Source organism: Xiphophorus hellerii, chromosome 4 (genome assembly GCF_003331165.1).
Source record: "Xiphophorus hellerii strain 12219 chromosome 4, Xiphophorus_hellerii-4.1, whole genome shotgun sequence".
Classification (NCBI taxonomy): domain Eukaryota; kingdom Metazoa; phylum Chordata; class Actinopteri; order Cyprinodontiformes; family Poeciliidae; genus Xiphophorus; species Xiphophorus hellerii.
Genome location: NC_045675.1, coordinates 28,201,769 through 28,223,824, shown reverse-complemented (window position 1 = coordinate 28,223,824; position 22,056 = coordinate 28,201,769). Strand labels below are relative to the sequence as shown.

Below are 22,056 nucleotides of genomic sequence, written 5' to 3'. Positions count from 1 at the left end.
GATGAGGTTCCTTCAAGGCCGTCGCAACAGACTTCCAAACGTAAGGCCAGCGCACTTCTCAGATATGAAACCAACGTTTTTTTTCATTTCAGTTCACTTTTAGTCATTTGGAGCCGACGCGTCTCTAAAAGTTCAAAACAACTGCTGACTGGGAGATAGGACGGTCTCCTTGTTTGAAATTAGATGTCAAAGAAAATGAAACGCCTCTATCAAAAATGAATAGAAATGAGCATTTGGACGACCTTCATTTCCAAATGTTTAATTTTCTCCTCCCAGAATGTTCCCCCCTGGAGGATCCTGAACTCCATCCTATTGTTTACAACCTTTAAGGGCAATTGTGAGATAAATGATCAATTGTCTCTTGGAAAATACTTTCTAAGGAAGGATAGAGCAAATCTCTGAGAACGCAAAGCCTCCATTAAAAAGATCAAAACCGACCTGGAAGAGGACATAAACAGTAAATTACGGAGATAGCGAGGCGAAGGTGCATCATCCAACCTGTCTAAACATTGGGGATAAAAACAGAGTACTGAAGTTCAATACCTTACCGGGTTTCCATGTAGTCTGGAAAAATTTGGAATTCTATTTAGGGACTAGAAGAATATGAAAAATATTATTATTACACATTATTCCATGTTCATTATTGGACTGTTGTATTTATCCATTGAAAGTATTTTTTTATATATATAAAAGAACACCAATCAATCAGCCATAGTCTGGAATTAACCAATTTTCTATTGACTAGCTCTGTTAACGTTCACAAAATTATATATATGTTTTTTCCTTGTTCTCTAAGCCATAGGTGTCTCAAATGTGTTCGTCCTCGGAAGGATTTTGCGTTACCCTTGACTACATGTCAAGAACGGCTCAAGTACGGTAGTTAAAGCAGATACAAACTTATTATTTTGCTTGAGATTTTCATCAATTTATTTTTCTTGAATAGAAAATTTGAAGTGAACCACAAAGTATTCATATTTTATGAATCAAGCTTTTGGCTTTCATTGTAATTTTCAAAGTAAGGAGCGTTTAGACCTGAGTTTATCCATTTGTTAAACTTGGATCAATCCATTTTCACTGATGCTATTCTTGCTCATTTGAATATCTGATTTTTCCAGAACAAGAAAACAGAAAATATGGCTTTCTTTCGTTTCGGCTCTACAAAAGTTTAGAGAGCACTTTTCTACTATAATATTCATTGTCATTACAAGACGTACAAATAAAAATCACATTAAGCTTATTTTTGTGTTTTCAGCTGGACATTTTTTTAGTCTTTGTGGCTAGAAATCATTTTAAATGTGACAATTTTTGGTCTTTTGTAGGAGAAAGTTTGGACACCACTGTACTAAATGAATCAAAATGAAGAATGATTTTTGCTCCATAAGCGCATGTACTTTAACTGCGAGTTACTAAAAAAATCAAATGAAAAATTGGGACCAATACTTTACATCGGAGTAAACTTAAAATTGGCATCGGCCAGGGAAATTTCCATTTTGAGTTTGTTTTTTTAAAATTCTTGTTTAAAACCCAACCTCTTTAGAAATAGATGTAATAAATTCAATGTGAAGTTCTATATAAATACTCTAGAAATATACTAAACTCTAAAAAAGTATGAAAAACTTAAGAATTTAGACATAAAAATGTTTTGGAACAACGTACTTAAGTCAGAAATGTCACAAGATTGAACACTATTCTCACTTGTGTGTGTATAAGAGCGATGTTACTATGCATAATGTTGGTTAAATTTAAATATTCTTCCAGGTTTTCATGCTGTTTTAGTTAGATATTACATTGATAGCTCTATATAAACTGGATCTGAAATGAGCGCAGCCGTAGAATTAGTCCTGAAACTAATTCTTGCGTCTCAAAGGACATCCATGAAACACCTCCGAGTTAAAATAACCCTGCCAGTGAAGCCAAATCTGTTGTTTAATAATATAGTTTAATAATATTGCCATATTTGGGGTTGAAAGATTTTACAATCTTATTTCCCCAACAAACAAACAAAAAGAAAAGTTTCAACCCAAAAAGAAAAAAAAAAAAGTGCTTCGTATCATTTACTCAGTAATTCAAAAACTAGAGTGATATATTCACTACACAGGATAGATTATTCATGTAAAGCTAGACCATGTGGAATAGAAATGGTGGGTAAACACGCTGCACGTCGCAGAAAACATCTGTACAGTGAGAGGGCTTTTACATGCCAGCAGTTCTTGACCTGAAATCTATAAATATGTGGTGACTATTTATCAAAACTTCAGCATTTAATGAGCAACAGGTGGACAGGGTGGAAGATGAGCCGTAAAATGTTTCTAGCTGGCACTTCCAGTCCAGAATACGATGCCGTGTGTTGGATGTGTGAACGAAGATGGCGAACGATGACTCTTTCTTTTTTCTTTAAACACATCTGCAGTGTTTTCTTCTTTTTTAAGTAACTGACACATACACACAACATAGAGGTTCGACTGTCCGTCAGCGACAGTTTTGTGAGTCAGTAAGTCTGGTTATTATGTGAAAGGAGCTTCCAGAACCACAATCGGCAGCTTCAGAGTCTCTGCTGCAGGCGGGCGGGGGTTGAAACGGCTCCTTTGAAGCGCGCCTCCTTCCAGGCCTCCCATCATCGTCCGTCAGATTCTGGAAGGAGGCCCGAGCTAGGAAGGGATGAAGAAGAAGGAGGAGAAGAAGAAGAAAGAAAAAAAAAACATTTTCCCCCAGAGTCTGTGAAAACAACTCTGTAATTCCCATCAGCTTTCAGAGGAAGAAGGGAGGAGGGGAAATAGCATCTTCTCTGGTCCATTAACACTCATGGCGTGGTGTAGCTGCTCGTATCCTTCCCGAAATTGTAATATTCCTCCATGTCCTCTATGTTCGCCGTGGTGAGTTTTGTGAGGTTTTGGGAACCGCTGTTGTCCATATTGTCTGTTGATGTAAAGTTAAAGTTCTGGCCTTCATATTCGCCTTGGCTTTCCATTTCTGGGAGAGTTTCTGCACGTTCAAAAGTAGAAAGGAAAGGAGAGTTTAATGGCAAAGGGAAGGCAAGCTTATTGATATGCCACAATTAAAACACAAAATGATTTGAAGGAATACAAACAAAGGCGTTAAAAGGTTAGAACAATTTCAAGTCTAAAATATATTTAGGTTTAAGATCAATTTCAATCACTTAGCCACACAGAGGTTTCTGTGGTTCAGGCCTGATTTCCAACTTCGGGACCAAAAACAAAGAAGGTGCTCTTCTCTGCATTAACCTGGGGACAACTGTGACCCAGCAACTCATCAGCTCTGTCTCCATTGTCACGTCTCACCCTTGCCTACAAGTCCTCAAATCCAGGTTTTGAGGACCAGTGTCCTGCAGCTTTTGATGATGAACGAAAGTGGCCCGAGAACAGAGCTTTGAGGAATCCCCAATGTAATCTTTTTTTTACTGAGCTTTATAACAAATAAGTAGTCCATCTGACAAGTATTACCTAAACTAACCGAGCACAGTAACAGACACTGCCACGCACATTTCCAGGCCATCAGTCAGTAGGTTATGAACAGTGTCGAACATAGAACTGAGATACAGTAACACCAAGAGAGAAGGACTTAACACATTACTGTTGAGACAAAACTACAAGTAAGCAAACTTGACATTGTTGTAGCTCAATCCAGAGATGCAAATTACACAGAGCTTTGTAATAAAATATAAACAATACAATAAGAGAACTAAAAGCAAAATTACAAATATAAACCTAAAAATAATAAATGTCCAAAAGATTTATAAAATAAAAATGTATCACTAAAGGCTCGTCTGGATAAGAAGTCTTCACCCGCCTTTTAAAGGAACCACAAAGGTTCTGAGTTGATGTCTAAGTCTTAGTTAGGTTAAAGATGTCATTAACAAAAGTATGGATAATCATCACGACAAAGTTAGCATTTTGACTCAAACTTTCATTTTTAAACATTATTCAAGCTAAAGAAACAATTGTAAAACTGCTATTTGGTGTAATGTTTAGACACATCGATGAAATGCAACCCTCATGTTCCTTAGACCAGACCGGACAGCTAAATCTAAATTTGTTGGCTGATTTTTGAAGTTATGTTCTGCAGAAGAACAAGCAATCATGTGTTTCTGGAGTCAAAACGAAAGTTATTGTACCTTTTGTTACTTCTTAACAAACGCCTGACGAACAGAATTTACAACATGTTCCCATTTGTCTTAGTACTGTGTTCTGGTTGACAGCCCGACCGTAGGTGGATATTTGTGGCTTTTTAATGATCACTGCCCAGATTCTTATGTTTGCTACTCCTGTAATTACTCATTATTGAGACAGAATGGTCTTCTTTAACAAAAACACGACTGCAGCTACGATTGCTGCCTTTGGTGAAATCAATAAAGTCTCCCTGAAAGTATCATTTTGTAGCTTAGCAAAATCAGAAATCCAAGATAAGGATTTAAACAAACAGTAAGTAGTATCTATTAACCTAAGATGACATGATGCTTTACTCTACATTGAAATGAAAAAGCAGCACTGACCTTGACCTTCTGGTGAGACGTCCATTCCATGTTTGACCTTCATGTGCCTGCTGAGGTTCCCCTTCAGGTTGAACTTACTGGTGCAGTAAGGACACTTAAAGGGCTTATTGCCGGCATGGAGATGCATGTGGCCCAGCAGGTTGTACATTCTATTGAAGGACTTCCCACAGACCTGGCCCACAAAAAAAAAAAAAAATACAACATAGCAATTTAGAAAAGTTGACATTAATAAAACATACACTAAATGAAAATACACGATTAGGTGTCTCATTCTTTTTGCATTAAATTTGTGTCACCGGAATCTTGTCGATCTGCCGCCACCGTGGGAGTCCAAATGCTCACCTTGCATTTGAAAGGCTTGACGGGCAGATGGACGATCATGTGGGTCTTCAGGGTCTGCTTCTGGATGAAGCTCTTGAAGCAGACGTGACACTGGAAGGGCCGGACGCTGTTGTGGATGAGCATGTGCCTCTTGAGGTTGGCGGACAGGGTGAACTCCCGGGAACACACCTCGCACTTGTGGCCCTTCATTCCCTGTGGAACACAGGGGACATCAGCGCGCGGCGAAGGCAGCAGGGAATGTAAAAAAAAAACCCGTTTTGAACTCGTTTTCGGTGATCTGCAGATTATTCGAATTCACAACAATGCTAATTATTACGCTTGTCTTGGATAAAAAAAACAACAAGAAAAACCCACCTTGCAGGTAATTACAATTTTTCTTGAATATGCTTTGACGCAAACCCTTCAACATAGGCTTTTACTCCAGATTCTAGCTGTGTAAAACCTTATTTATCAAATAAAGTCCAATAAAACAAATGTATGCTTGTGGCTTAAGACACTACATATAGACCATACGTGTCAAACTCATGTGGAACTCACAGTGTAATTACATTTGGCCCACATGTGTTCCAAATCCCCCGCTGGCAAACCGTGCATACTACATTTCCCAGAATGCTCTGGTGGCGATCCAGAAGGTTCTCTGCTGATATACATTAGCGACCTCATGAGTTTAGCATTGAGCTTTGATAAAGACATGGACCTGAATGGTTGAAATGTTACTGAAGGAAATTATTACGATTACCATCACTGTGGTGGTTGTTGTTAGGCTACTACGAAGGTTCCCACTTAAGGAAAACTCTGAAGGTTACAACGAGAGAAGAGGCCTAACATTGTTTTTTTAATTAATATCTGAAACTTTGCTTGTTTACATATGAAAATATTTCTCATTATATCATTAAATCTTCCTGATTTGCAGACATTTTCTCAATAAATTCCAAGACTTGCCCATGACTTTGACCCAGAGTGTGTCTAATTTTGCCCACCCTGGTAGACTGTATGCAGCCCATGAGTGATCATACACCATTCCTCTGAATGGTGGTTAAAATGTACATAAAATATAGGCATATAAAATCCTTACAACTGAGAAAGTACTCCAGCAAAAGTTTTCTGTACATCCCTGAAGATGAGATTGCTAACAACTAAAGCAATATATTTTTTGGTTACAGGAAACAATGCAATTTAAAAAAAATTGCATTGGTAACTGTATTACCAACAGTTAATACCAACAAATTAACTGTTGGTATCCAGGTCTCAAGTCCTGCAGCACACTAATACTAAAGAGCATGTCTAGAAGTTATCAAACGCAGCCTGTGGTATAATGCCGGTTTTAATTCATTTTAGTTGAAAAAGATCCTTTTTTTTTTCTATCCCAAAGGGAAATTAAATGTTGCCGGGGATGAAATCGCTGCCCAAACATGCAGGTGCATCAAAAAGAGATAACTAAAAGAGAAACGAGCCATTTTCTAGACATCTTTTATAAGACAACAGGAGCAGCCTCAAGGCTCTTCTAAATGTGCCGCTGCTTCATTTACTCTACTTTACTGTCAGTGTGGGGAGAGATTAAAAGTTGGGACTGAATGAGAACAAATCAGTGCTTGTGGATTGAGAGACGGTGTTTGTGTGAGAAAACTGTCCATCTGCCCACTCTCTACCCAACAGTTTGTCCACAAGGGGGAGCTCCAAACAGACAGCAGGTACAAAACCAAACCAAACCACTACAGGGAACATACCACACAGTGGGGGGAATATGGACTGCAGTGTGGTTATTACCCATCAACATCATAAGGAGTGGGGTTTGCAAGAAAGCCTTTTATAATTTTTTTAATCTGTCACTCTATGGCATATTTTTATCATCTGCGTGAGTAGAACTCACCAGGTGATTGGTTTTTGGAGAGACCAGGGGAAAGACGGTCTCATGCTGTCCTCTGACTTTCAAATGTGTGAGCAGGCAGGGAAACTGAGTAGTTCTCAATTTCAATCAGATGAGGACTTTGACAAAAGGTTCGTGGAGATGCTCGTCAAGCTGACCATCAGCAACTGCAACAGATTGCCAATTATACTTCAGAGGGAGATCAAATTTAAATTATCCCAGAAGTGTTTCTGTTGTCTCAATAAAGAAACTTTAAAAGGGTAGTATATGTTATAATGTTATTCCCTCATCAAAAACACACGTGGAGTGTTGCTTTGATTCTTTCATGCATGTTTGAGAATTCCTTTAATCTCCCATGGCAACCATTCAGCTAAGCAAAACGTCTGGGTGGACCTAGCTCCGCCTCCTCGGAGCTGAAGTTTCCAAGCTGCCGAGGTTCTGCCTCACAGAGCTGCCGTCCCCCACGACTGCAAATCAGCTCCTTCAGACTAGCCAGCAGCAATTAGCAAACACCTGGTGGAACTGCGGATCTCCGGAGCTCATCATAGCAGCTACTTCTCAGTGTTACGCTGGTAAAAATTTTGTTGAAAGAGTTAATAGAGGAGGTCTCTATCAACTCCTGAAGGTTTTAACAAAGAAACCTTTAAGAGTTTCTTATACCAGAGTTAAAGAAAGAGTTTTAAAAGCATTTTAAAGAGACCCAATTTCAAGAAATGAAATTACAAAGTCAAATTTCTTTTAAGTCATATTTCATATATAGAGCATTTCATAGCAAAAAATTGTGTTGATTAATTGATTGTGTTATAAATTGGAACTATGTGGATGGAAAAAATTTAATTCTGCCCTTTCAAACCACATTCATCCCATAGAATATTGCACAGGATAACTGTTTGCAGGAAAACCTAAAGGTCACAAAAGGTAGGAGTACCTTATGAGTTAGCGAGTGCTGACGCAAGTGGTGGAGCTGCACAAACTCCAGGCCACACTGGGAGCAGGTGTAAGGCCGCGGGCTCTGGTGCTTCAGCAGATGGTTCTGGAGCTGGCTCCGGTATGCAAAAGACTTGTTGCACTCTGTGCACTGGAAGGTGTGTGGGCCCTGGTGGCTGGTCTGGTGTCGCTTGAGGTGGGCGTAGGTGGGGAATTCCATGCCGCACTGCGAGCAGACGTGGCAGCGGCCGCGCTCGTGCTTCACCTCGTGCGCCCGCAGCTCACTGGGGTAGGCGAAGCCCCGGCGGCAGAACCGGCAGCTGTATGGCTTGACGTCGGTGTGCTGGAGCATGTGTCGTTTCAGGTGGCTGGTCTGAGTGAAGCCCTTCTTGCAGACAGTGCACTTGTGGGGCCGCGTTCCTTGGTGGGTCAGCAGATGAGTCTGAAGGTGACTGGGCTGCTTGAAGAGCTTCCCGCAGTGAGGGCAGGCATGTGGTTTGATGCCGTTGTGGCCCAGGATGTGCGTGACTAGGTTGTACTTGGACGTGTAGGACTTGTCGCACATGCGACACTTCCAGCGCTTGAGGCCGTCTCCAACATCCACGCAGTACGACTCGTCGATCTGGATGTTTATGTCCAGCCGGTCCACTCTGCGGCCGCCATGTCGCCGGGGAGGCTGAGGATGTGGGGGCTGCTGATGCTGCGCTCCGCCGCTCCCGTCCGTCCACATCATGCTCTGGCCGCCATCTTCGTACTCGCCGCCCATACCCATTTCTGTAGAGTCATAGCTGCCCACCTCACTGGTCTGAAAGTAGCTGCTGATAGCTTCCTCCTGCTGATTGGGCTTCATCATAGTGTTGCCCGGGTGTTCTACCTCCTCTTCGTCCCCTCTAGCTCCTCGACAGTGGCCCCCCATGGGGCGCTGGGGCTGGAGTCCCCTGTGACCCTGCTCTGCCCCTCTATGTACCACTTGGGCAGGTGGAGGATGGACGTGAGTGTTTGCTTGCTGCTGGTTGGTGACTTCGCGCTCGCACTCTGCACAGTTCTTGTTGGGGCCTCTGAGAGTGGCTGGATCTACCTGAATTAATCCCCCTCTGGGAGCCATATTGTTCAGCATGTGGACGCAAGAGGGCATAGCAGAGGTTACCTCTTCCCCTTTCACGTGGGAGGAGGTCACGTCACTGCCTTGGAGGGCGTGACGGTCAGGGAGGATCATTTTGGTGTCCACGTGTTGCGGTGGCGGTGCCGCCTGTTGCCACCGCCTCTGGCTGCAGCTGGGCTGCATCTGGCCGTCTTCTCCTAAGTTGTCTCCGAGGTAATCTCCGTTGGCACCGATAAGCTGGTCTGCGTACTCGTAGTCGACTCCGTCTACTGGCGGTGCAGGGGACTCTTTGGGTTCGCCGGTGTAGAAGCCATTGGGTGCGATGGTAGCTCCAAACACTTCATTCTGGGAGATGAGACCTAGCACGGCGGCCTGGGCCAAGGACAGCACAACTACGGGATCTGTCTGTGTGCTTATGTCCACCAGCCTGGCCATTACCTTGGGCTCACATCTACCCAGGCGCCGGCTCGCCTCCTCCTGGAACAGAAAGGGACAGTTCATCTTTAGACATTGTTTGCATAAGTCTAACCACATGGAGGCAAAGTTCCTTATGGATTTCTATGGTCAACATTCGCAAGTCCATATTGGACAATAAATAAAAACGTTGCAGAAACAATGGAATGACATAAGTACCCTGACGTATTAAGGAAGAAAACCATACTACTAAATCCCATTCAATAAGAAGCAACTTTATTTACAAGTGAGTTGTTAGCATAAAACTCAAGATTCACTGCCACGCCCCTTCTACCGAGATCAACTAATCCCCAAAGCTACACTTCTATTAGCCTTTGACTGGTATCAGTTGATGTTTTGCTTGACCAGATTGTGTTTTTAAAAATCAGCAATTGGACCACACATAAAGACTTACAGGTTGCACTGAACATAACAATCTTTAGGTTGGATGACTGAAGTAGACTCAGTGAGCTGGTTTCAGTATCAGAGTGGTACTGAATCCATTTTCTATAGACGCATGTCAGTCTTTCATTCGGAATGCCACTTAGAAACTGAATGGGAGACTAAAGTTGGTTAAAAGGTAGCTAAATGTATTACACCAATGTTTTTAGATTTCCCACAAATAACTAATAAAAATAACTTGGTTCTGCTGGACTTGGTTTGCAGTGTTTTGAAACCCTCACAGTTAAGGTACAATCTACTGGCCACCCAAGGAGTACACACAGATACTCGTAGTGCTAATCGCTAATTTAATATAATTACAATACTAGTGTTCAACATTGTGACAGTAACATCAGTTCAGATTTACATACATTTTCTTAATTTTTTCCATCCTCACAATGTCCCTACCATTGTCCTTGAGCTACAGCATCTCAGCTGCTAAAAATATACTTAAAAATATATTTTAAGTATGCTAAAAATATATGTAGGAGCAATTGGGAGACCATGAAACTAGCCAACGATATTATTGGCCTGCAGAACATGAATGTATGACACTTGAAATATCATATTCTGTAAAAACATCACATCCAAGCACTCCTGGGAAATTGTGATATTGCAAGCTCTAGAATCCATCAAGTAAAACTTTCAATATACAGTCCTCAGTATTTTTTTTTATTTGCTTTTTTTTTGGGTACCATAAGCTGTCAGATCTTAACAAAGGAGTCCCAGGAAGTGCTACTTTCAGATTGCTAAATGTATGCAGGTTCAAGTGATCAGTAATAACTTCCGTTCCCAAAATCCCTGAAACATGGGAACATCAGTGATTTGTTTAAAACTTGGAAGTAAAAGGGCCAACAAAGACAATATACTCTCTAGGCCAAATAGCCTGTTATTACGTTTATCAATGAATGAGTGAACTGCTAGTAACTCCAGAGCCAAAGTGATAAATAAGTTGGACTAAGACTTAAATGTAGCAAATAAACAGGGAAAGTCGGAATTGAAATGTAAACCAATTTCAAAACAATTTCTATCTTTTAAATGATATGAAATAAATTCTGGACATTTTAATTTCTTTCTAAGCTCAATTTTCATTTTTTATACTAATCCAGACTTTCTAAGAGTGTGTACCAGGAACCCTGTACATTTTTTATTTTTTCTCCAAAGAGATTTTGCGGCGCTAGTGGCTCGTATTTTTTGCGACAGTAGGCAGACAGGAAAGAGGGCGAGGAGAGGGGGGAGGACATGCGGCAAAGGTCGCCGGGATCGGGAGTCGAACCCGCGACGTCCACGTCGAGGACTAAGGCCTCCAAACGCGGGGCGTGTAACCCCCTGCGCCACCACAGCACGCCCCAGGAACCCTGTACATTTTTTTTTTTTAAATGCCCAGCTATAAACTGAACTCTCAGGAAGCACGTCAGTGCCAAGTGTCAACACTCTGTGGAACAAACTACCAGAAAACTACAAAACTGCAGACACACTGAGCTCCTTTAAATCAAGGCTAAAAACCCATTTGGGTAGAGTTGATTCTGATTGATAGCTGGATTATGATTATTCTTTATGATTTTGCTGATGGCATTTGACCAATGGTAAAAAATGTAATGTTTGTTGCTTGTTTCATAACTGTTTACTTTATTATGTTTTTAGAGCACTTTGAACTGCCTTGTTGATGAAATGTGTGATACAAATAAACTTGGCTATGACTCGATAAGACTTTAAAATGTCACGTGTGTTCTCATGTTGTCTTTATATTAGATTGTAAATAAAATAAAATCTTGGTCCCCTGCAGAGTTTAGTGTGGTCCTGATTTAAATAATTATCCATTAGTCACAACAAAAAGTATATTTTTTATTTGAAGGAAAGGAAAAATGTTTTATTAATCACCAGTATATGGTAGTGACAATAAATTAACAACACACAACCTAAAAATCAGAGCTTTTCCACTCAAGTATCAAGCTAAACAGACTGGTATAATCTTTTTATTTTGCCATGATCTTCTGATATGGGGCAGAATGCAGAAAGCTATAATCTGGTGAACGAGCCAGGGACATATACTGTTTTGTTATTTATTTAGGTAGGCTTTCTTAAAGGTAGAAACGGGCTAAAATCAATGCCAGCAGAAATTGGTATAGGCAATAAGCCACACAATCTCTGATATGTGCATCTTGATTTTCTCTGTCATGAATGAAGGAAACCCTGAGATGGGGGGCATGAGCCACAGGAAGTATGAAAGACAGCATCTCAATCCACCACGATAACTATGCATGGTGTGAGTGTTGAGGAGGATTAGATGGCCTACTGATCTCCACACACAGAGTGAAGTGCAGAGGAGGCTGTAGGGGTGGGGAGGGAAGACCTGAGCAAGATTAAGGAATAAAAAAAGTGGAAAACAGCAAGAGAGAGGGGAAAAACAGTAGAAGAAGAGGAAGAAGGAAAGAGGGAGGGGAAGCTTAGAGCATACATGAGTCTAACGCAGGGGCAGGACGGGAGAGAGAAAAAGATTAATGAAAGGTCGAGGGACTGAGAGGCAGGAAGGTACTGGAGGAAGAAAGTAGGAAGAAGTGGCTAAAAGAGAGAAAGAATAAGAGAGAGAACGAAAGTACAGACAGAGAAAAGGATGGGAGGGAGAGGCAATGAGTAACCTGGAGACAGAGGAAGGGAAAAAAAAAGAATCCAAGATGAAAGCCAGACTGAATAGAAAAATGTCAGGTAAAGCAATTCAGAGAAAGAGAGCAAAAAGGAAAGAGCTCTAATGAAGGAAGGTGGTAACAAGCGAACAGAACGAAACCTTCATGACTGACAATCATGTGAAGCAACTTTCCAAACAAATGAACAAAAACAGAACAGCATCACTGGATCCCTGAAGACAACCACCGACCGCGTCCTTCCACCATGCTGAACACGGCAGCCAGCAAACTCACCGCGCTCCTCCTGCTGTGAAGTTTCAGGTGCTTTAAGGACCTCATTCTTCAGCCTGAGTGACACTCGGCTCCGTCTGCCTCTCTTTTTAAGCGTGAGGGACAGAGGGGAGGCGGGCACGAGCGCTAACCCATCCTCCTCTTCCTCCTCCTCCTCGCCCCCGTCGCATGCACAGTTTTAAAAGTGATCGCAGCAGCAGTGCTAACGACAAACACTAACGTTCTTCCACCGAGCGAGCATGTGGCTGAGGATAAATGAGCTAAGTCACCTCAAAGTCCCAACGTACGAGCTCAAGATGCACACGACAGAACAATGAAATCATATACGTCTGAGATTATACTCTCCAACTACTCCTCCATCTCAGTCCTTCTACTCCTGTTTCTCTTTTTTTCTTCATCTCCATCTTTTCCCTCCATCATTAAGTGATTTTTACCAGATAAAACCAAATAGTTGCGAGACTGTTTCAAGGACAGACTCACATGGAAGCGTCTGTCAGGGTTAGAGGACGAAGACGACGGAAAGAGGATGAGAATGAAAGAGATGGAAGGTGACTGACAAGGGGATGAGCAAATGGAAGAAAAGAGAGAGAGAGAGAGAAGGGAGATGAGAGTGGATGGAAAGGATACTCAAGAAAAAAAGAGGGGAGGGAACAGACAGAACGAGCGAAAGAGACGGAGGGGGATGGGAGAAGAATGCAACATGGACAACAGAGTTAAATGACAAAGCAAAAGATGGTTTTTTTCCTTCTCTGTCTTTATGCTACGTCAACTTCATTTCTACAGTGACGAACTTTCCGTCTCTTTTTAGCTCGACTCCTCCAGCAGAATTAGGGAGGAAGCAGAAACCCATGAGCAGGTGAGAAAACGAGCCCCAGGGCCGACCAGCGTCAAACGAGTCACATTTCTAGACAACGCAAGCGTTCAACGTGCTGTTTTGAATACATTTCCTCGTTTCAATTTTCTGCTATTTTTGTGTGGTTGTCCTCACAAAATTTACTACTTCATTCTCCTAATGTAATGACTTTATTCTGGTAATATGAGGACGTTATTCACGTGTTAATTGAACTTCCCCGTAGAGTTGACCTGAATTCAAACTAAAAAAAAAAATCCAAGTTGTAAAACACGGTTGTCAGACAAGATGGCGGCTGCCACCGCTGTGAATTATGGAGACCCAAGCAGTGCATTGGTAAGAAAAACAAAAAATCCTGATTTTCCAAAAAATTGATCTTCAAATACCAAAAATTCAATTAATAGGGAAAAAATCAAATAGAGTCAGCATTAAAGAAGTAAAACTTTCCAGGGCTTCTCATGCACTGCTCCTGGCAGGTTTATTGCCCAGTTTATTGTCCTATTAAAAATATTAGAATCTAATCCAAGTTCCTCTGGTTGAAGCCAAATGCTGTGGGCTCATCCGGATTGGGATTGACCTAATCAACTTGTCATTTCATTTAAACTTCATCAATGTGGCTGGACGTCATTTCTGGCCAATCGAGATCTTTACAAATGACCTCTTACTATCACTTTCTCTTGCCTGAAAAGTCAACAAGTTGGAAAGTGTGGAGTGACTTTGTTAACCAGACATGCTCAGACCTTTGACCTCCAAACATGAGCAGACTATGCTCTCCCATGATTTCACAGCCATATCACAACTTTGAAGAGTGAACCCTACCATATCAGATATTCTGTGACACTTTCCTAATGGGACACTTTTTTTTTTCTTCTCATTACGCAAACCTATTTATGTAAAGTTGTAGTTTGATTTCTTTGTGTTGTAGTCATTTGCATCTTTAAGCATTTATTTAGGAAAGTAGTGGTGTGTTCAATACTAATTTTACCTATTGAGCTCTATTATTTAAATAAAAATAATCATATTCAGTATAACATTTAATCTAAAACAAGGCTGTTGCAATAGGCAATTAAGCGCGTGATGAATATTTCCATTCTAATGATTACAATTTTTTTAAGCGCAATTTTGTTTAGAAACCTCAACACATTTTATTCATGATTTCAGTTGTGTGCGGTTTTTATTTAACTTTTATTTATCGTTTTTAGTCGTGTTTTATTTGGTTATTAGTTTTTGAGAGGGCAAACTTGCATTTTTGTGCCGTATTTGATGCATTATGGCCTCAAAACAACATTATCGTCATTTATGGCAATAATTCGTGTGACAACGTATCGTTCGGCAAAATTTGCTATCGTGACAGGTCCGATGTAAAATATTAACATTTATTGACTTAATTATTGCATACATATTTTATAATTTATTTTAAAAACTCTATTTATTAATCACTGATTATTTATTTTGCGCCTTTTCCAACAGCAAGACACAGCTAGGCCTGGACTCTGTACATCCTTTGCTCTGTGGGCAACAGAAGACTCAGTAGTCTTCTGGTATGTTTCACTATTACATTAATGTAAATGAAACACAGACTGCCAGGCACAGGACACTACTATGACAGTAAGAGGGCTCGTAAGAATCCCCACAGCAAGATGCTGCCACCACCGTGGGGGAAGACGTTGGGGAGGGTCTGCAGAGTTCAGGTTCACCAACTCCCAACGTGGACAGAGAGTCATTCTAATTAACGCTACACGAACTTGCTGATTAAGAGGAGTAATGGTGTGAAGAAGAAAAAATTTATTAGAAATATCTCATTTATAAAAAAAGTTTTTTTCCTACTTCAAACATGACACTAAAAGTGATATTTGGATCAAATTGCATTTTCATGTTTTCTTTTTTTTTTTTAAAAAAAGGAACCAAATTGTTTTGACTCGCATTTTCTCTTTCATTATACACCTTTCTTTTGCTAGCTTAAGTAGCTACTACAGAACGACTAATACATTTTTTTTCTGTGATTGTTCAATTCATGCCAGAATAATCAATAGATTACTCAGTTACTAAAATAAGCATTTGTAAAAGGCCTAGCCTGCAGTATTCCAGTTTGCCATTCTAATAACACATCCTTTGTGTTTTCCCTTTTTCTCAAACCACATTGAACAAAACTTTATGTCGCAGGCTAGAAAGTTGGCCTCTTGTTGAACATATCCAAACAAAGCAGCTGCGACATTATGAGAAACCACAGGTTACAGGCATCAACACTGGTCGAGATGCACATTTTATTTAGAACAATGTGAATAGGATGGGTGATTTGAACGGCACCATGGACGGACGGGTTAAATTTAAAAAAAAGAAGCAAATGTGCTTTGATGCAAATTTCATCTTCGAATCTGGATGTATGGATGTCTTGGTTCTGGTCGGGTTGGATTTTTATGATATAAACAACGTTTTAATAAAAGTTTGTGTCCAAAATCTCAGGAAGAAGTATGGCTAAACAACCAGATGGAGAGAACATGGAGGAAAGGGGAAAAGAAAGGGAACTGGCAGAAGACAAAATGGGGGGCGTAATGGAGCAAGCAGAGAGAAAGAGGGAGAGAACAGATGATTGCATGAAATGAAAGAGGGATTGAAGGGGGGGAGAGAGGGGAGGAGATAAAGGGAGCAGGACGGGGAGGCGGGAGTGAGAGAGAAAGAGGGAATGAGAGGCTGCAGTGGGGGATGGGAGGATGCAGAGTGAGAGCAAAGAGAGACTGAGAGCGAGACAGCAAAAAGAAAGAAAAAAAAAAGAGAGAGAGATGAGACGGGGAGCGACGTGAGAGCGAGACAGATGCAGGGAGGGGCAGCGTGCAACGTGAGAGAGAAAGAAAGAGAAGGAGAGGAAGAGAGGACAGGGAGGGGTAAAATATGATGGAAACCGAGAGGAGGAAAAGAACAGAGAAACACGAAGGGAGGGAGAGTGAAAGAGGAAGAGAGGAGGAACAGAAAGAGGGGGAGGGGAAGAGAAAAATAAAGAGGTACAAAAAAAAAAAAACAGGAGTAAGTGAGGGAGGAAGAGAGCACAGAACCCCTCGCTTTTTGTTTTTGAGGTTTTACAAACATGGCTGCAGCCAAAGAGGAAAAAGAAGAGTAGAAGTCTTTATGTTGAATACAAATACGTTGTAGTACAGTACAGTGGTCTTCTTCTTCTTCTTCTGTCCTGCAAAAGCAGCTCTTACACAGGCTACTATCTGGACTGGTTTTGGTGCATCATAGGAATTCACAAACTGGGCCCATAGGAGAGAGGAGGCCATGACAAGCTGAAGGAACCAAAACACTGCAGAGACGGCGAGGAGACGCTTCAGGGCTTTATGTGGGAGAACCAGGCTTAAGAAGGAGCACCGATCAATCTGCTCCAGACTGGAACCGGCCAATTTTTACCCAAATGATCAGCAGTATCAACAGCAATAGACATCGAATGATTGAACAGCTCCCAAACGAACAAAAAATATTTTACTTTCTTGGGGGGGATTTTAAACCACCCTGCATACTACCAAAAAAAAAAAAAAAAGAAAATCACAAAATCACTCCACGAAGTCCGATAAAATTCAAGTTTGTTAATTGCAAATAATCTTTCAGTGTCTAGCAATTGCTTTGATTAAACATTTAATCAAAGTTAAATGTTAAGCATTTAAAATCTATAACTCAATTTACCAGTCAGCTTAGCTGCCTGGCTTTTTCTTAGTTAAAAAAAAGAAGAATTATTGAAAATATAAATTTTACAAAAGCAGACTAAAGTCTATTTGTGAGCATTTTGAATTTATTCAGGCATTCAAGGACTTTGGCCTAAACTCCAGATCTATCTAGCATCCTACGCTAACGTTCACTCAGCAAGTAAATGCGACACAAATCTGACTTTTTTTTTTGCAACCCATTTCTGACTTTTTCATGGCAGTCTGAATAGCCCAATTCTGATTTTTTTCAGGAAAGAAAATTTGGATTTCTACTATTTCCAAATGTGGTACTAAACTGGATACGTACCATATCGTTTTCAAGGCGTCTGCAGTGAGAACGGTCGCATTTTATCCAACTTTCAAGTCTTTTACGTGAGATGTGTCATAATTTTGCACCAGAAGAAGCCAGGCTCGGTAAACGACTGCAGAAGGAAGCAGTGTCGACATGTTGGATAGAACTTTTCAATGGAAAGCTTCCTTCACCCATTGCTCAACAATGTTAAATCTATCCATAAACTTTTGTCATGCATTATTATTTCTTCAGTGAACAGTTCGTTACAGTCTGACTTCTACTTTTGTCTTCTGTGAAAGCGAGTCGCAAAACATTTTGTTCACAAATATTGCAGTCTCATTTAATTAGTATTAGGAACAACGACGGCACAAAAAAGATCGGATTTAAGATTGAAAATCATAGTGGAAACTTTTCCCATCCCCATCATTTCCTTTCTCAAGAATGAAATGGACAGAACCTTTAAAAAGTGTCCAGGCTCCCTGGGAAATGTTTTAGCCTGAACACACTATAATAAAAAAAAAAAGGAGACAATGGTAGGTTTTCTACACCACGAATATTACCACACACTTAAAACATTAATCTGCTGCAACTAAATATGAAGATTTGTCAAAATTATTACTTGTTAGCTTTATACAACTATCCATTGAGTTAACTGTTTGGTATGTTTACAGGACAGGTCTTTAAATAACAGAGACCTTTTATTCATTCCTTCATGTCTGTTGGTGTCAAAACGACTACCTCTATAAAAATGTACTTTTTTGCCTTCCTCCACATGTTTTAATACTTGTGAAACAAAAAGTCCAGATCATTTAAAGTCAGAATTAGCAGTGCAGACCTCAAAGAACACCAGGAAAGTGTTAGACATTTGCATTTTCTCCCACCCGACTAGTGCAGCTGCAGTTTAAGTGTTTTTCCTGTTCTTTTTCTTATTTCACATTTACAAACTGGACAGAGGGGGAAAAAAACAATTTAAGCACTTTGCAGGTAAGAGCCTACCTGCCATTCTTTCTCCTTTAACAAACCCCCCAAAGCTCAGACAGCTTTCTTAACCCCTGTGTCTTCTAAGTTACCACAGCTTCAACACTTCTACAGCAAAACCGTACACACACTGTATAGATGCACCGATCTCATTTCAATATCTGTATCGGCCCAATATTGAAAAAAAATTCTAGATCAAGTATCACGACAATGTGCCCCATCAACATAGGCAGATCTTTTCAGTCTAATTCTATGCTTGGTGCTGTGAATGAAGTCATGCTTTATTATTTATTTCATGTTATATTTAGAATTCCTAATTACACTTTTTGATTTGCAGCTGTTTATTTTTTATATGTTTGACCAAGGTAGTCAACCTAGTTTTCTTTATTATTTATTTTATATTACCTGTTATACTCCTAATTGCATTGACTGAGCAAATTAAAGTTGTTTTTACATGTTTGACCCAGCTTGTGAAGAAGTGTGCTGTACTGGTGCAGAGATTACAAATAAATTTGTAATAAAAGAACCATCTTAAATCAGTCCAGCACTGTATTAGATTGATATCGGCCAATAAGCCTCAGATATTAGTATCGGAAGTGAAAAAAAATGGAGCAGTGCGTCCCTAGTTAAAGTTTCTATTAAAGCATCATCATCTTCGTGAAAGTATCCAACACTGAATTGCTTTTTGGACCTTAGATAATCAAATGCTTGTTTAATTATTTGGACATTTTTATTATTAAATCTTAAAAAATTAAAAAGGCAATAAACTTTAAAATGAAAACGCCAAAAAAAAATTATTTTTGCATCAAAGATTTGTAAAAAGGAGAGACAGGAAGACTCTGCATTGGTGATTAAAAGTGCCGTTTCAAAGCTGAGAACCCATAAACTGAGCATCAGCGAAGGCTTCCTGCATGGAGCCCTGAAGGATAGTGAATTATAAAATGTCCAGAGGAACAGAGGGGTTTAGTTAAGAGTACGTCTTCTGACATTATATTCTTTGTTCACCAGAGGGCAGCGGACGGTTTGTTTTAACTTGGACTGACTGATCCAGTGATGAACCATCAAATGCACAAAAAAAGCCCAGCAATCCGATCATACTGAATCAGACTGAGCTGCCAGTAAAAGAACAACAACAAATGACATTACACTGAGCATGTTTATTGGCCCTGACTCACGCTACGTTCAAATGAAAACGATTCCTTTGGGTTCACTGTGAACGACCCAGAGCGACAGTATGTTTGTTACCCCTTACATACTATACCTGCAGCTTTTGCTAAAAATTGTATAAAAAAACTAAAGGAGGACCACAACAGTGTTAGACCACAAAGGCCTAATACTCTGAGCAATACACACATGAACTTAAATGTAGGCTAAATATAAGGTATAGTTTATATTTTTGCTAGTCTGTGTCAAAATTGATAGAATGATCAATAAATTTTAATCACAACACGCCTTCAAATGAACATGTCTAATTAAATTAACATAGCAGATTGTTTCACGTGAAAAGGTACAGCCATCCTGGACAGAAATCATACATTTCAATCAGACAAGACAAATATGAGAAATGCTGTTCTAGTGCATTAAAGCTTTTACTAGACGTTTGCAGAAGTCAGTTTGTCTAATTTGATCGCGATTCATTGCCCGATGATCAACAACATATTATTAATAAATGTTATGTACTTGACCCCACAGAGAAGCTTCTCTACACCCACACAAACAGCCCAAGTAGCCCTGCACCCTCTGAAGTAGTGGCGAGTTGCAGCCGTCATCCGGCATAAGCAGCCTAATTACGTCCATTAAAAAGATCCCAGAAATCGATGTGATAGAGCTGAAGTCCTGCCCTGCTGCTGAAGAGTCCAACTACTCTAACCTGGAGTTCAGCGACCCTGCTCTGGATTTCCAAAAACTTCTCAGGATTAATGTCAGAGAGGAATCCCTGCTTCTTTTTTTTTTAAATGAGACATGTATACCATATCAAATTTCATTCTAGCCATAGGACAACATAGCTACACTGAACTCAAAGTAATCAGTTAACGTCTTTACGTCTCCATAAATGCCATCTCTCCTGATCGTTCCAAAGCCCTCCATTTTGTTCATTTGTCTCTCCTTTCACTCCCATCCCTCTTTCTTTACGTTTCCATAAATGCTCCATTCCTTTCCCCATGTTTTATCTTTCCCTACTTCCTGTACTATCCCTACTCCGACTTCATCACAGCTTACCGGCATCTCTTCCACAGTTGTCTTTTTAATGCACAAACCGTACGGTGGGGTCGGGACCTCGCTGATTCCACTGACAGATGCAAACGAAAACTTAGAACATTTGTTCACATTGACAAATTTCCCCTCAGGGATTTTACTCTGAGCAAAATCCCTGAGGGGAAATTTTTTTCTCATCTTGTTCTTCACCAGGCAGAGACATCTTTGACCCAACAGCGCCCCTAGACATCAAACTTAGACTTGCAGAGTGATGTTTAAGGAAGCACTTCAGTAAAAAAGGTAATGTTGATTCTCCAGTTAATGAAGAGGCATTTTAACTAAATGTCTCGTCACATCATAAAGAAACTGAATATATTTTAACAATTTATTCAGGCTGTACCCATATATTTTGATATTTTTGACGTTTGTCTTGTTGTGTTGTCGTTCAACTCGGAGGAGACTTTTCTGATTCAGAGACGAGACGTCATCTTTCGATCAACGTAAAAGTAGCGAAGCAACAAAATGCGTTGTCAGGTGCAAAACTGCGACGAGTGACTCAGTAGTGCCAACCGGCGCACCGACAGGACAGAGTGAGAACTGCATGAGCCTCACCCAGAGAGAAGGAGACGTGGGGGCAGGACGGAGAGGGGACGAAGAGATGCAACCACAATGCACGCACGTTATGACACACGGCTAAAATTACACCGAAGAGGGCATGAACTAGGCCACGGCTCTGCATTGTGCTGGGAGTCAGCTGACTGAGTGGAGGGTTGCAGCAATCCCAAAGTCAAAGGCCAACAATTACTGCTGTATAGAGCGGTGATGACTGATAACGTCAATTTGTTGGTGTGTGATCAGTATGAAAAAAAAAACAAGGCAGATGTCTTTCTATCTAAGAGTTTTAAGAAGCTTTAATAAGTTCTAAAATAATTTGTGTATAAATGACATGTTTGGTGACCTGGACAAAATATTCTAATTAGGGATGCACCGATTGCAGTTTTCTGGCCGATTACAAATTTTTAAAAAGCCTAACCTGGCGATTCCGATACAATTTTTTATTATTTTTTCTTTTCTGTCAGAGAAGTCATTAAATATAGAAACTTTTGTGGTCCTTATAGGCCCTCAAAATGATTCTGATACAAACTTAAACCACCAGAGCAGGTGGTTTATGGAAATGGATGTTTTTTTTTTAAAAAAAAAAAGAGCTTTTGATACTTTCCTTGATCAACGAGCAAGCAAAATAAAACCCTCTTAAAAAGAAATGTCTCAGATGGGATGCAAATATTTGTCAGTATTTGCTTTCATTCTAATTTGATTCGCCTTCTTCAAAAATGAGTAATCCATGTCCCATTGTTGGTGATGAGAGTAGACCAAATTTATAAAACCTGGCACTAAAAGCTTAAGACACGCCATGCCTTTCTTTTAAGAAGCTGTTTAGGATCCACAAAGACTACAAAACCCTTGTAGTCTTCGTGTTTAGACTAGAAA

General features: G+C 40.3%; 1 protein-coding gene across 1 annotated transcript; it reads right to left on the bottom strand.

Moving 5' to 3' along the window:
* Window positions 1-1,918: 1,918 nt before the first annotated feature.
* On the bottom strand, window positions 1,919-12,689 carry LOC116718496 (zinc finger protein 710-like). Its single transcript, XM_032560488.1, has 5 exons — window positions 12,561-12,689; window positions 7,648-9,225; window positions 4,853-5,044; window positions 4,511-4,682; window positions 1,919-2,982 (listed from the first exon to the last, which is right to left on the bottom strand). Exons 1-5 carry the CDS (start codon window positions 12,603-12,605, stop codon window positions 2,801-2,803), a joined length of 2,169 nt encoding a protein of 722 aa, XP_032416379.1. The 5' UTR covers window positions 12,606-12,689; the 3' UTR covers window positions 1,919-2,800.
* Window positions 12,690-22,056: the final 9,367 nt, after the last annotated feature.

What these genes read in the sequence shown, in the direction of transcription:
- LOC116718496 (XM_032560488.1), bottom strand. Translation starts at nt 12,605, where the DNA reads ATGAGGTCCTTAAAGCACCTGAAACTTCACAGCAGGAGGAGCGCG. An exon ending in TTCACAGCAGGAGGAGCGCG is followed by an intron (nt 9,226 to 12,560) that starts GTGAGTTTGCTG and finishes TTTCTGTTCCAG; the next exon opens with GAGGAGGCGAGCCGGCGCCT. An exon ending in CGTCTCACCAGAAGGTCAAG is followed by an intron (nt 2,983 to 4,510) that starts GTCAGTGCTGCT and finishes TTGAACGTGCAG; the next exon opens with AAACTCTCCCAGAAATGGAA.